The 13,140-nt window shown below is 38.5% G+C and overlaps 2 protein-coding genes across 3 annotated transcripts in view; one reads left to right on the forward strand and one right to left on the reverse strand.

Moving 5' to 3' along the window:
* Positions 1 to 13,140, forward strand: part of MARCHF10 (membrane associated ring-CH-type finger 10) — a 110,001-nt gene that overhangs the window by 80,827 nt on the left and 16,034 nt on the right. For both annotated transcript variants that reach the window (XM_087946991.1, XM_087946992.1), the window contains 2 exons: positions 6,502 to 6,668; positions 12,358 to 12,467. In XM_087946991.1, coding sequence (XP_087803117.1) covers positions 6,502 to 6,668; positions 12,358 to 12,467 — 277 coding nt within the window. The remainder of the gene's footprint in view (positions 1 to 6,501; positions 6,669 to 12,357; positions 12,468 to 13,140) is intronic.
* MRC2 (mannose receptor C-type 2) overlaps positions 1 to 13,140 on the reverse strand; it is a 107,258-nt gene that overhangs the window by 3,904 nt on the left and 90,214 nt on the right. The gene's annotated exons all lie outside the window — the stretch shown is intronic.

The raw sequence follows: 13,140 nt of genomic DNA on the forward strand, positions 1-13,140 counted from the left end.
CTGACAAAGCACATCACCATTGTAACAAGGCACAATGGTGATGAGAGCATCCATCTTGCTGTTGGTTGTCCTCTTTCATTCTAACTTTCTCCACATTAGAGTGTTCTCCAGGTTGTTGCATAATACATATTCAAAATAGGATAACTTGAGCCTGGGCTTTTGTGCCTCAAGTGAGAATTGGACTGATATGTTTGATGATTCATTTCATTGCTGTTTTGGCTGTCCATGGTATTTGCAGGAGTCTTCATCACCAAAGTCCAAAGGCATCAATACTTTTTGAATCCTGTTTCTTCAGATTTCAACTTTTGCTTCCGTATGGTGCCAGGGTGAATATCATGATTTGCATTATTCTGATCTTTATAGTTTTAGACACAGCAGAGTATTTCAATTAGATTTCCAAGTCTCTACCGAGGGCAAGTGTAAGGCAATTTTTTTATTACTTGTTCTTGAGTGTTTTGATGGAATATGCAACTAAAGGAGTATGTGTGCAGGGGGGGGACAACTGTTGGCAGTAACACTGTGGCTTCTGAGGGAGGAGGTAGCATATTCTAGAGAGTAGGCCAAGACAAGAGACTGTGCAGTCTTTAATTGAGTGGAGGAAGAAAGAAAAGATTCAGAATAACCATACCCTAGAATCTTCCGGGATATATTTATTACAGGGATAAGCAATTACCTTCCCCAAGGTGTCACATGAGAAACTGGGACTTTTGTGGAAGGCTGCTAACACTGCCACATCTCCATCACCACCATGCCTTCTTCCAGTGATGCTGTCATACACACACCAACACCGTGAGCCAGACAAGGACAGCCCATAGGCCAGATATGGCCCATAGGCTGTAAAATGCCCAGATCTCATCTATAGTTTCAAAGGTTATAGCTTTAGTTTGGTAAGATTCTGTTTATTAGGTGTAAGCAAATAAAGAATTGTTAATTGGATCACACTGTATTGTCTTTGAGCTAAGGCCTAATGTCTGTTGATGATTGATCCTAAATGGCAGAAACTAGCCACCACTTCAATAACTCCATTTTAGTTAAGGCTGGTCGTTGTATCTGTCTTTAGTTTGATCTTTATATTTAATTTTAGTTTCATTTTTTCACTTGCTCCTTAATGTTTATTATTAGACCATGCAAATCTTTTGCATTTTCAGCTATCAGGGTAGTGTCATCACCATAGTGCAAGCTATTGGTTCTTCCCATTTAAAACCACACTCTTTCTTCCAATCCAGTTTCTTTTAATATACATTTGGCAAATAGGTTGAATAAATAAGAGGATAGTCCACTGACACTTTTTTTCCCAACCTGCACCTATTTTTTTCCACCGTATTATGGCTTCCTGACCTACACGTTAATTTGTCATGAAGATAATGATATGTTCGTTCCACAGTGCATTCCACAGTTTGACATTATCAACAGAATCAAATGAAGTTTGTATAATCAATGAAGTATGTAATAATTCCTTTTTTGTATTATTTGGCTTTCTCAATTCTTCATCATGCATCAGTAATAACACCTCTTGTTCTTTAACTTTTTCTAAAGCCAGCTTGAGCATTTGGTATCTCTTTTCCATATAAACTCTAATTTGCATTGGATGATCCTAAGCATTATTTTGTTAGCATGGAAAATTAAGGATTTTATATAATAGTTTACACACTCTCTTAACTCTCCTTTCTTTTGGGACTGGGATATAGCACCTCTTCCAATCTGTTGGCCACTGTGTTGTTCTTGAACCTATTATGATTCTTTTTCTGTGGCTTATCATATGTTTGTGAGTATTCTAGTAGTTCCTGGAGTTTTCGACTTGATAAAGCTTGGAGTTCTGGTGTAACTTCATCTTCTAGTATTAGAGATTCTTTCAAGTAAGGAATATCTTCTCAGGTATCTTGGATAGTGACATCTCTGATGTACAGTGTTTCAGTATATTTTTTCCATCTTAGTTCCATTTCCTTTGAATTGATTACCATCTGCCCATTAACATTCTTCAGTTTAGTATACAATTCAAGGTTGGACCTCCTTTAGAGATCTTTTGGAAAATTATACTTGTTTTTCCATTTCAGTGTCTTTACACATGTTGTAATCCTGCTTCTTATCTTCTAACAGCTGTCTGAAAAGATTGTTGTCTTTATTGGCCTTGGCTTTTCTTCTCTTCTTGGCAATTTCCATAGTTTGTCCTGACATCCTTTTTTGTTTTTATTTTTGGCAGTTTCTTTTCATATTCATCTTTAACAACTTCTTTAAATAAATTCTGTAATTATTCTGTTCTGTGTCAATGAGATTCAGGACTTCAAAGCAGTTCCTGTTGATCTCCTTGATATAACAGATAAATACTCAAGTTAATATTGTGGAAAATGACTGACTTTCTTCTTTCTTAGCTTAACTTGAAAATCCATGTGAACACAATTTCCACAGCCAGCATCTGGTCATATCTTTGATACTATAATTGCGCTCCTCCATCACCTTTATATTTCTCCATCATGTGATATCCCTGTATAGATGTATTATTTTGATTGTTTGAAGATAATGTTACCTATGAAGAAATAGTTGACATGGCAAAAATTGATACGTCAGTCTCTTGTTTCATTTTGGTTTGCTATGCCATACAATCCAACTACATTTTCCTCTTTCATGGCACTCCAGTCTCCAATTATAAGCAACACCGCTTGCTTGCATAGTCTATTGATTTAAAGCTGAACATCATAAAACTAATCAACCTCCTCTTTTTCTGCATTAATGGTTGAAGCATAAACTTGAATGACTGAAATATTGGTCACAATGTCTAATCAACATTATTCTGTCATTGATTGCATTGTAATAAAGTACTGCTCTTGCCTAATTATAAAAGCAATACTTCTTTGTTTTTCATGTCCTGAGTAATAAAACAGTGTAACCTAAATGAAAGAATCAAATCCCAATCCATCTTGATTCATTAATGCCTATTTGATGTCAATTTGTACTCATTCATCTTTCACTATATTGAGTTTTTCCCGTGTTAGTGCTTCTTAAATTCCCTGTTCCTGCTGTAATTCTGTCTTTGCAGGTACATATTTTCTTTTCCTAAATGGAAACTTGATGTCTCAAAGGTTTAATCTAACCACGTCATAAGCACCATTAGTACTCTGAAAGATCCTCAGCTTTTCCCGAGCAGCAGATTGAGTGCCATCCAATCTGAGGAACCCATCATATAGCATTATATCATCAGGCATTTTATATATTATATCCATATGGTTTTCTTTGTAAAAATATTTTTTGTTAAAAAAAGTGATTTACTATTGTCTTCTCTCTCTCATGCATTATGAATTGATGCCTTTCCTATTGTCACCAAAGTGATCATCTGCTTCTAGCACCTTTCCATTTTTAAAAATAAGATTGAGCTAAACCATGTGAATTTCATTAGAAATCCTAACATCCATTTTCAAAAACAAACTGGGAAAAATCAAATCATAATTGAGAAGCTCTTTGAAAACTATTCTCAACATACCATCTGTAAGTGTGGGCAACTAATGATTCTAAAATAGAGTGAACTTTTTAAAGCAGTTTAATGATGAATGTAAATAACAAAATATAAGCACTGTGGTAGCACAGTGGTTAGAATGCAGTATTGCAGGTTAATTCTGCTAACTGTCGATTGCCAGGAGTTCAGCAGTTCAAGGCTCACTGGTTCAAGGCTAACTCGGCCTTCCATCTTTCCAAGGTCAGTAAAATGAGGACCCAGATTGTTGGGGACAATATGCTCTGTAAACTGCTTAGAGAGAGCTGTAAAGCACTGTGAAGCAGTATGTAAGTCTAAGTGCTATTGCTATTACTACAAACAATTCTGGAGTTCTGCAAGTATTTTTGTTATGTATTTTTGTTCTGTATTATAATAAATACAGAATTTATAATACATTTTAATATTAAAGTCCTTCATATTTAAAGTTCCTTTGTAGTGTGTAATAATTTTTTATCATTGACAAAGGATTGTCAAATTTTTGTCTGTTACACCAAAAGTGATTATGCAATCATGCTGCTTTGAGGATAATACCAGCGCTGTTAACTGTTAATAATTTGTGCAAGAATTTGAATTCCAGAAGCTCTTCTTCAAGCAGAATGGCAAAGCAGGAGTAGGGACAAGATAGGAAATTTAGCTGACTAAGCTGTGTATTGGTTGGTGCGTTGGTTGGTGGCTGTGTTGGTTGGTTGGTTGGTTGGTTGGTTGGTTGGTTGGTTGGCTGGCTGGCTGGCTGGCTTTTAGTTCTCAAGCCATGCCAATCCCATTTAATTAATGGGATTATATGTGGCATCATTATTCTTTCTCCATTCCTCGATTATCACAGACATGAACAAAATTGTAGATATTTTAAAAGGAATTTGGACTATTTATGCGTAATATTCCTGACTGCTTTTTCTATAGTCATAGATGGGTGCAATAAATACCAGTTTCTAGGAAACAATAATGAAAGCTATTATATTTTGATCGTATTAATAAAGTTTTTGAAAGCATCTAGCTGATCATGGTATAATGATCTGAAGTAGATGGGCTGTTGTGGGAAACGTGCTCTAAGTAAGGAACCAAAGCATTTGGAGAAAGTTACAATAAAGTATTCTTGATTGGCATACCCAGGTACACTCCTCACTGGACTCCAAAGCCCACAAGATTACACACTTTCTGAAAACGATGCATAGGACTTAAAAAGCAATATAAATTATAACATGACCTTTACAGCAGCAATATAAAGTCTAATACATGGAGTAAAAAGTTTAAAAATAAATAGTATCTGCTATTGTGCCCATATATTGTTTCCCTTCACAACTTGTTTTTTTGCTATCTGTCTCCTACCCCTCCAGGATCCTCGGGCAGTTTAGTTTGCCTTCTCTAATATGCCCTTCTAATTCATGTGTGTAAGGTAGAGTGTTACTTGTCCCATGGATCTTTCACTTAATGTAGCAAGGTTCTTAAATTTCTTATGAACATGAAATCTTTTAATCAAAACTATTTAGCAATTAACATATCTAATAAATCCAAATGACTGATATTTTTACAAAATATAAGGCTTCTTTTATAGGTAAGAAGCAGAACTAGAAGGAAACCAAAGAAGTTTTATATTTAAAAACACAGGAGATAATTTTATGAATTAGTTAAAAAATAAACAACAAAATCAGAATTCCATATATTTTCTGAATAACAAAAGTGTAAACAGAAACATTTATTTACAGAGCTCTATTCTGTCCTAATTTCATTAAGAAGAAAATCATTATAAAATAATTTATATATTTAGGTATATAAATCTTATTTTTTAAAAAGACAACCTAATTTATTAAAGAGTAGGTTGTGCTTCATGGACCTCTTTCTAAAGAGTTCTACTTTTTCTAGAAAGTGCTTAGTATGCAACTAGCTTGAACAAATTCCCATTAACAGCACAACATATGTATTAACTTGTATGATACTCTTCATATCTTTCTCTGAAGTGTTGCCCAAAGTTGGCTAATTTGAAAAATGTTGAAATGTTTGTTTTAAATGGAACTTCTTTCAGATATGAAATTGAAATAGTTGGGGATAACTTTTTATCAGAATTTGGCATGAAATATTCTCTTTCTCTGATGAAGAAGTAAAAGAGAAAAATTTCTGCTGCTCTCTGGCTGGGCTTTAAATTCTTCAGAGACATCAATATTATAACTTGCCAAAAATAAGTAGAATTTGAATAAAAAACAAGTTACCTTCTGAGAGATCCTTGGTACTTTGAGTTTGATTGTTTTCTTGCAGATGTTTCATTATCCAAACTAGATAACACAATCAGTGATAGCACCAATGTCAATGTAATTATCAGAGGGCACCAAGGACTATTCTCTTTTAAACAAAACTTACAGATTGCTAAATAACAGAGTTGGAAGGGACCTTTTAACCTAAGCAGATCAAGCAACCAACTCCCTTAACAAATTTGTTGCTCTTCTCTGCATTCTTTCTAGAATCTCAATATCTTTTGTATCGTAACCAAAACTGGACGCAGTATTCCAAGTCTGGTCTTATCAGTGCAATGTAAAGCAGTCCTAGCACTTCATGTGTCCTTGGTATTATCCCTCTGTTGATGCAGCTTAGGCCTGGCTGTTTTGGAAGCTGCAGCAAATTGCTGGGTCATATTTAAGGGATTGTCCACTAGGACTTCTAGATCTCTCTCACAGTTACTGCTGTTGAGCCAGGTACCCCCTATTCCATGTTGTGCAGTTGGTTTAATAAGAATTAAGCTTGTCATATTTGACTCTTTCGTTCTCTAGTTTTTGAGAAACAAAGTTGTCTGTGAACTTGATTGAAGCCCGAAAAAAGACATTATTACTTTTGTAATGTTGTATTATAATTAAATTGAGTATATTCAGCATGTATGAGAGAATTAAAAAGTAAGGAATTAATTGCTTCTTCCCACTGCTCCTTAATTTTGATAATTCTCAAACCTATTATAGGTATTTTTAAATATCATTTTTCCAGATTTTGGATTCAAATTTTACAACATTAAAAAATACTTATATTTCCAGTCTCCTGGCAGAAGACCCTGAAGAAGAGGGAGATCAGTGTCGGATATGCCAAATTGCAGGAGGATCTGTAACCAATCCTCTGCTAGAACCTTGTGGATGTGGAGGAAGTCTTCGATTTGTCCATCAGGAATGTCTAAAGTCATGGTTAAAGGCTAAAATAAAATCAGGTATGGTTACATGTTCAAATAATGAACAAATATTAGCATAAACATTTTAGAAGTTTCATTGAATAGCTCAACCACTGGCATCAAGATAAAGAAAACCAGTTAATACTGCTTATCACCTTCCTACATCTGTAATGGAATAATCTTATTTTAATTTTACACACACACACACACACACTAAAAATGTATGTGTGTATGTGTCATTATCATCATTTTAGCCATTATCTATCCACTGGCAGGATGAAATAAACACATATATCTATATCTATCTATCTATCTATCTATCTATCTATCTATCTATCTATCTATATGATGGAAATTGTATATGTGTGTTTGTATGTGTGTATATTTACACTATATGTATATGTATGGATTATATGTATATTCAAACTAAAAAAAAAAATGAAGCAAGATCATGCAAGGTATGTATTAGAGTTACACACATATAAAAATATTCCACATAAGCATTTTCAATATATTTTAACAATATATCATTATAATTATGGCTAATCTTAACTAGGTATGGATTAGCTACAGATGATTTTGATGTTATTTTTTATTGATTGGTTAGTCCAAACTTAGACTGCAGGTTAAGTTCAATGTGTATGCCTGCTTCAAGCACCTCAACTAATTATTTTTGGTGCACACACTTTCCAATATTGAACTTAATGTGTCTTATCTACTGTATTTATCTGAAAGGAAAATGTTCTGAATTTTAGACCGTTCTGTAATTTCCAAAGTCCATTTACAAAATTAATTAATGGACCTATAATGTATGATTTCACGTTACCACGCTTGATAAATAAATGATCTAAACTCACAGTAATTTATTTTTTTTAAATATCTGCAGTTTTTGACATCTGCAATCTACCTTTTGTTCACCCAATTTCCCAGCACTCTGCAATATTCTTATCATATTTATTTATTTGTTTGTTTGTTTGTTTATTTATTTATTTAATATTGCCACCTATTCGCCCATGGTGACTCAAGGCGGCTTACACAATGTAAAACCATATTTAAAACAAAAAAAATAAAAATAAAACCAAAAAAAACTAACAGAAAGAATCAAATAAATTAATAAAGTACAATAGAACAAAATCTGGAAAAAATGAAAAAAATAAAAAATCACCCCCCAATTCCCACCCCCTGCCCCGACAACAGCAGATCACACTAGCCATTTGATGGGCTCCATCCCACTCTGGGTTTCCCAGGCCCGTTGGAAAAACCAGGTCTTCAGTGCCTTCCAAAAGAGTGCTAGAGTGGGGGCCATTCTAATCTCTGGGGGAATGATATTCCAGAGGGAGGGAGCCACCACAAAGAAGGCCCTTCTTCTGGGTCCCACCATGTGTATATCCCTCAGGGATGGGATCTGCAACATTCCCTGCCTCTCCGCTCTAATGGGTCAGGTAGATGTGACCGGCAAGAGACGTTCCCTCAGATAACCCGGTCCCAAGCCATGAAGGGCTTTAAAGGTGACAGCCAGCACCTTGAATTGCACCTGGAAGCAAATCTGTAACCAATGCAGCTCCTGCAGGAGAGGTGACACATGTGCCCACCTGGGTCTGCACAAAACCATGCAGGCTGCTGCATTTTGCACCAACTGGAGCTTCTGATGCTCTTCAAGGGCAGCCCCATGTAGAGTGCGTTGCAATAATCAAGAGGGGAAGTGACCAGTGCATGAGTGACTGTGAGTAAGGACCTTTGGTTCAGGAAAGGCATAACTGGTGCGCAACGTGCAGTTGCGCAAAGGCCCTCCTGGCCACGACCGCCACCTGCTCTTTGAGCAGGAGTCATGAGTCCAGGAAAACCCCTAGATTACGCACAGGGTCTGTTTGGGATAGTGGAACTCTATCCAAAACCAAAGGTGGCAATTCTCCCTGAGCCAACGAACCCCAAATTCAGAACCACTCGGTCTTGCAAGGGTTTAGTTTCAACCCATTGCTCTGTATCCAATCCCTAATAGCTCCAGGCACTGCGAGAGGGAGGACACAGCAACACTTAACTCACCACGGGCCGAAACATACAGCTGAGTATCATCAGCATATTGGTGATATCTCAGTCCATGGTGATGATTATCTCACCCGGCGGCTTCATATAAATGTTGAACAGGAGCGAAGAGAGTAACGAGCCCTGCAGAACCCTGTAAAGCAGTGGGCGAGGGCTGGATCTCTCCCTTCCTATTAACACTGACTGAGAGCGGCCACAGAGGAAGGAAGTGAACCAAGCCTCCCACTCCCATCCCCTGAAGCCACCCCAGAGAATCCTATGGTCAATGGTATCGAAAGCTGCCAAGAGGTCAAGTAGAGCAAGGATGGATGCACTACCCCATCCGGCTCCCGCCAGAGATCATCCAAAAGTGCGACCAATGCTGTTTCTGTCCCAAATCCAGGCCTGAATCCTGACTGGTAGGGTCGAGATAATCTGGTTCATCCAGAAACCTCTGCAGATGCTGTGCGACCACTTTCTCAACAACCTTCCCCAAAAAGAAAGATTAGAGACAAGTTTGAAATTATCCAACTGGGTGGAGTCCAGCGATGGCTTCTTAAGAAGAGGACAGACCACAGCCTCCTTAAATTGCTGGGGCACCGTCCCCTCCTGTAGAGAAGCATTAATCACTGCCAGCGTCCACCCATCTGTCCTTTCCTAGGATCTTAAAGAGGGTCGCTGGGTGATTATCTGCAGATGCAATTAGTGTGAAGTATTTACACTTCACCGCACGAATTGACACAAGGTAGGCCTTAGTATCAGCTCTTACCCATGTTTGATCGAGTTCATCTCCTGTCTTCCACCAGCGGCGCTCTAGACGTCTCCTCATGCGTTTCGTCCCTCTCAGTTCCTCTGTATACCATGGGGCACAGAGAGGTCTATGGGTGAGGAGAGGTCACAAGAGTGAAATCCTATCCAGAACCTCAGTCATCTTCCTATTCCAAACAGTGACTAAGAGTTCGGCTGGACTGCATAATAGATCTGCAGTTATAACCCCCAGCTCCTTCTGGAACCCATCTGGGTCCATTAGTCGATAGGGCGGGCGGACCAATCTAATAGGTCCTGTCTCCCTGCAGGGGGGTGCAGCTTTTGAGAAACTCATTGTGATCTGACCATGACAAGGGGACCAAGGACAGGTCCAACAATTCCAGGTCACATAGACACTGCTCTGACAAGAACACCAAATCGGGAGTGTGATTACTATTACTAGTTGAGCTCTAGATAATCTGGGACAGTCCCCTGGAAGTCATGGTTCCCATGAAATCTTGGGCTACCTCCACCCCCGCCCCCAGAGAAGGCAGGTTGAAATCCCCCAGAACTATAAGCCTGGGGGATTCCACTGCCAGACTTGTGGCGATGTCCAGGAGCCCAGGTAGGGAAGCTGTCATGCAGCAGGGAGGCTGGTACAGCAGAAGCAATCCCACCTGATCCCTTGAGCCCAATCTAAGGGAAAGGGTCTCATAGCCGGGGACTTGTTGAATAGTGCCCCTGGAGGCTACTAGAGATTCTCTGATAACAACAGCCACACCTCCTCCCCGGCCCTGAGGTCTAGACTGATGCCATGCTCAATAACCCACTGGGCACATTTCTACAAGGGGAACGCCTCCCTCTGGGCCCAGCCAGGTCTCGGTTATACAAGCCAGATTAGCCTTCTCTTCGAGGATCAAATCGGCAATAAGGCTAGCCTTATTGCAGGCTGATCTCACATTTAAAAGTAGCAGTCTAAGACCAGGTCCACCACAGATCTGCTGACCAGGAAAATGAGGTGAGTGCAGTGGGGCAGAACACGGGATTTGTACTAAACACTGAGGTTGCATTCCCCGTGCCTGCCCTCTCCCTTGTCTCCCGTATCTCCTATGTGATTGTTCTCTTCCTTTTTATTATTTTTTCCTTTATATTACTTTCTTCACAGCAAAAATAAACAAGTGCACAGCAGAGAACTCTGCATCCATTCCTCCAATTTCCCAGAAATCCTAGATATCTCTTTCATCCTTAGGAATCAAAAGCAAGCTCACAGTGTTCTGTTGTAGATGTTTACTCAAATTATTGAATAAGAAAGTAAAGCATATGCTTACTGGCTTGTAGGGGCAGTGCTACAACTTTATATGGCATTATGACATAAACAAGTCTGCTATGTAGCAGGGACATATGTGTCCATAAAGAAAAGAAACTCAAAATGGATGGGTGGATGGCCCTCAAATTATTCCTAGACCTGGAGGAGGCATTTGATCGTGTCCCACACCAACTGTTCTGGTATGCCCTCTGGGATCATAGAATACCTGAACCATTCATTGACTGGGTCAAAATGCTATACAAGAACACTAGCAACCAATTGCGATGCCCAGCTGGCCTTTCCAATAGATTCCCAGTGACGATTGGGATACATCAAGGCTCTGCACTTTTGTTTATACTGGTCATGGATACCATCACACATGACCTGCAGCAGAACGCACTCTGGACTATGCTCTATGCTGATGATACTATGCTTACTTGCACCAGAGGCGAACTACAACAGCAAGTTCAAACACGCCTCAACCATTTTGGGCTCCGGCTCAACATCAAGAAAACTGAGTACTTAGAGACTGTCACCAGCCCTGAAATGCTTCAAATCAATGGAGAAAACCTAAAGAAGGTGGACATTTTTCAGTATCTGGGATCCCACCTGCAAGGCAGTGGAGATATCAATGGCGAGATGAGAGCAAGGGTGAATGCAGCCTGGATGCATTGGCAAGAACCCGCTGGTGAATGACAATCTGTCTTAAATCTAAGATTTATAAGACAGCCATCTGTCCTGTTGCACTGTATGTCATTGAATGCTGGGCAGCAGCAACAGGGAACGAAAGCTATCTCCATGCCATGGAAATGTGAATACTCTGTTTGATAGCAGGCATCTCCCTTCTTGACCACATCACAAATGACACCATTCGACAACATTTTGGACACCAATTATAGAGAAGATGAGAGAAGGCTGGTTCCACTGGTATGGACATGTCCTGAGAGCAGCACTTCCCACCATAGCTAAGATTGACTATCAATTAGAAGTCAATGGCCAGCAACCTTACAGGCACCCAAAACAGAAATGACAAGACACCATCAACAAAGATATGCAAGCCACAGGCCTGTGCCTTGGAGAGGGAGCTGACCGTGCAAAGTGGTGTTCAATGATCCGAAAAGCGGATCTTGCACTTGCGGGGACACACTAGGAAGAATAAGAATCAATTTGGTGTAGTGGTTAAGACATTAGATTAGAAACTGGGAGACCAAGAGTTCTAGTCCCACCTTGGGCATAAAGCCACCTGGATAACCTGGGACAAGTTGTTTTCTCAGTCTAGGAAGCAGACAATGGCAAATCAGTTCCAAAATCTTGCCAAGAAAACTGAAGGGACCTGCCCAAGTAGCTCCAATCATTTGAAGGTACACATACGCATTATCTGTACATTTCAAGTATGTCTCAGATTCCCAGAGTTACTTTGTGGTAAGATAATTTTTATAAATAAATAAATGTCTTGTAGGCCATAAAAATGGATATCAATATGTTCAGTAAACAAAATGCCAATTCTATAATGTGATTGTGACTACAAAATGTACATACAGCTATGAAACTGATCAAATATGCGATATAATAATTAGAGAGTATATTAAACTATTTAATCTCCAGTAAATATATCTTACACATAAGATCGCAAAAAATATTTGTGTTCATTAGGTGCTGAGCTTGGTGCAGTGAAAACCTGTGAACTGTGTAAGCAGACTCTCACTGTAGATCTAGATGATTTTAATGTGAATGATTACTACAGGAATCACCAACAGTCTCGGGTAAGAAATCAGCCACTCTGGTAAATCCTTCAATTTATTGAAGAAAGCAAATATCTTTGATTATCTTCCTTGATAAAAACTATATGAAACTGGAGATTTTACCTATACTTAGAAATCCGAACTTTGTATCTTTTAATCTTGCTGTTATTTGCTGCTTTATTATTTCCAGTGCTTCTGTAATCTTCCTTGTTTCTAAATTGTATTTCTTGATTAGGCATTCTTTGGTCTTCTTGTTCTTCACTTTTTTCCATCTGTTCTAACTAATTTATAACTGATCTCATCTTGCTAATCTTATTTTCTAGCCTGAGTGCATTTTGACTTTGGCTTTTATTTATAACAGCATCTGTATGGTTTATTATTGGTTTGTTTCTTATAGTGAGCTGGTGCTTATATTTGTTATTACAGTAGTGGCATCTTTATTGGTTATGCTGTTTCTTTGGAACAAACTTTAATGCAGACAACCTTATCCTATTGATTGTGCTGTTCTACATGCTCAATTATCCTTTGTTCAATTCTACTTTAGTTATAATTAATTACTTCTTTGCTCTTTCTGGAGTAATGGAGCGGTGTTCCTTATAGCTTTCAGACGTGCTGCCTCAAAAGATAATTTATGTGAAATTAAATTGCTCTCTAGACATCAATTGAGATTGTGGCTACTGTTATATCCTCTCTG

Source organism: Notechis scutatus, chromosome Z (genome assembly GCF_049901735.1).
Source record: "Notechis scutatus isolate UNSWTSFEM ecotype Mainland chromosome Z, rNotScu1.2, whole genome shotgun sequence".
NCBI classification, from domain to species: domain Eukaryota; kingdom Metazoa; phylum Chordata; class Lepidosauria; order Squamata; family Elapidae; genus Notechis; species Notechis scutatus.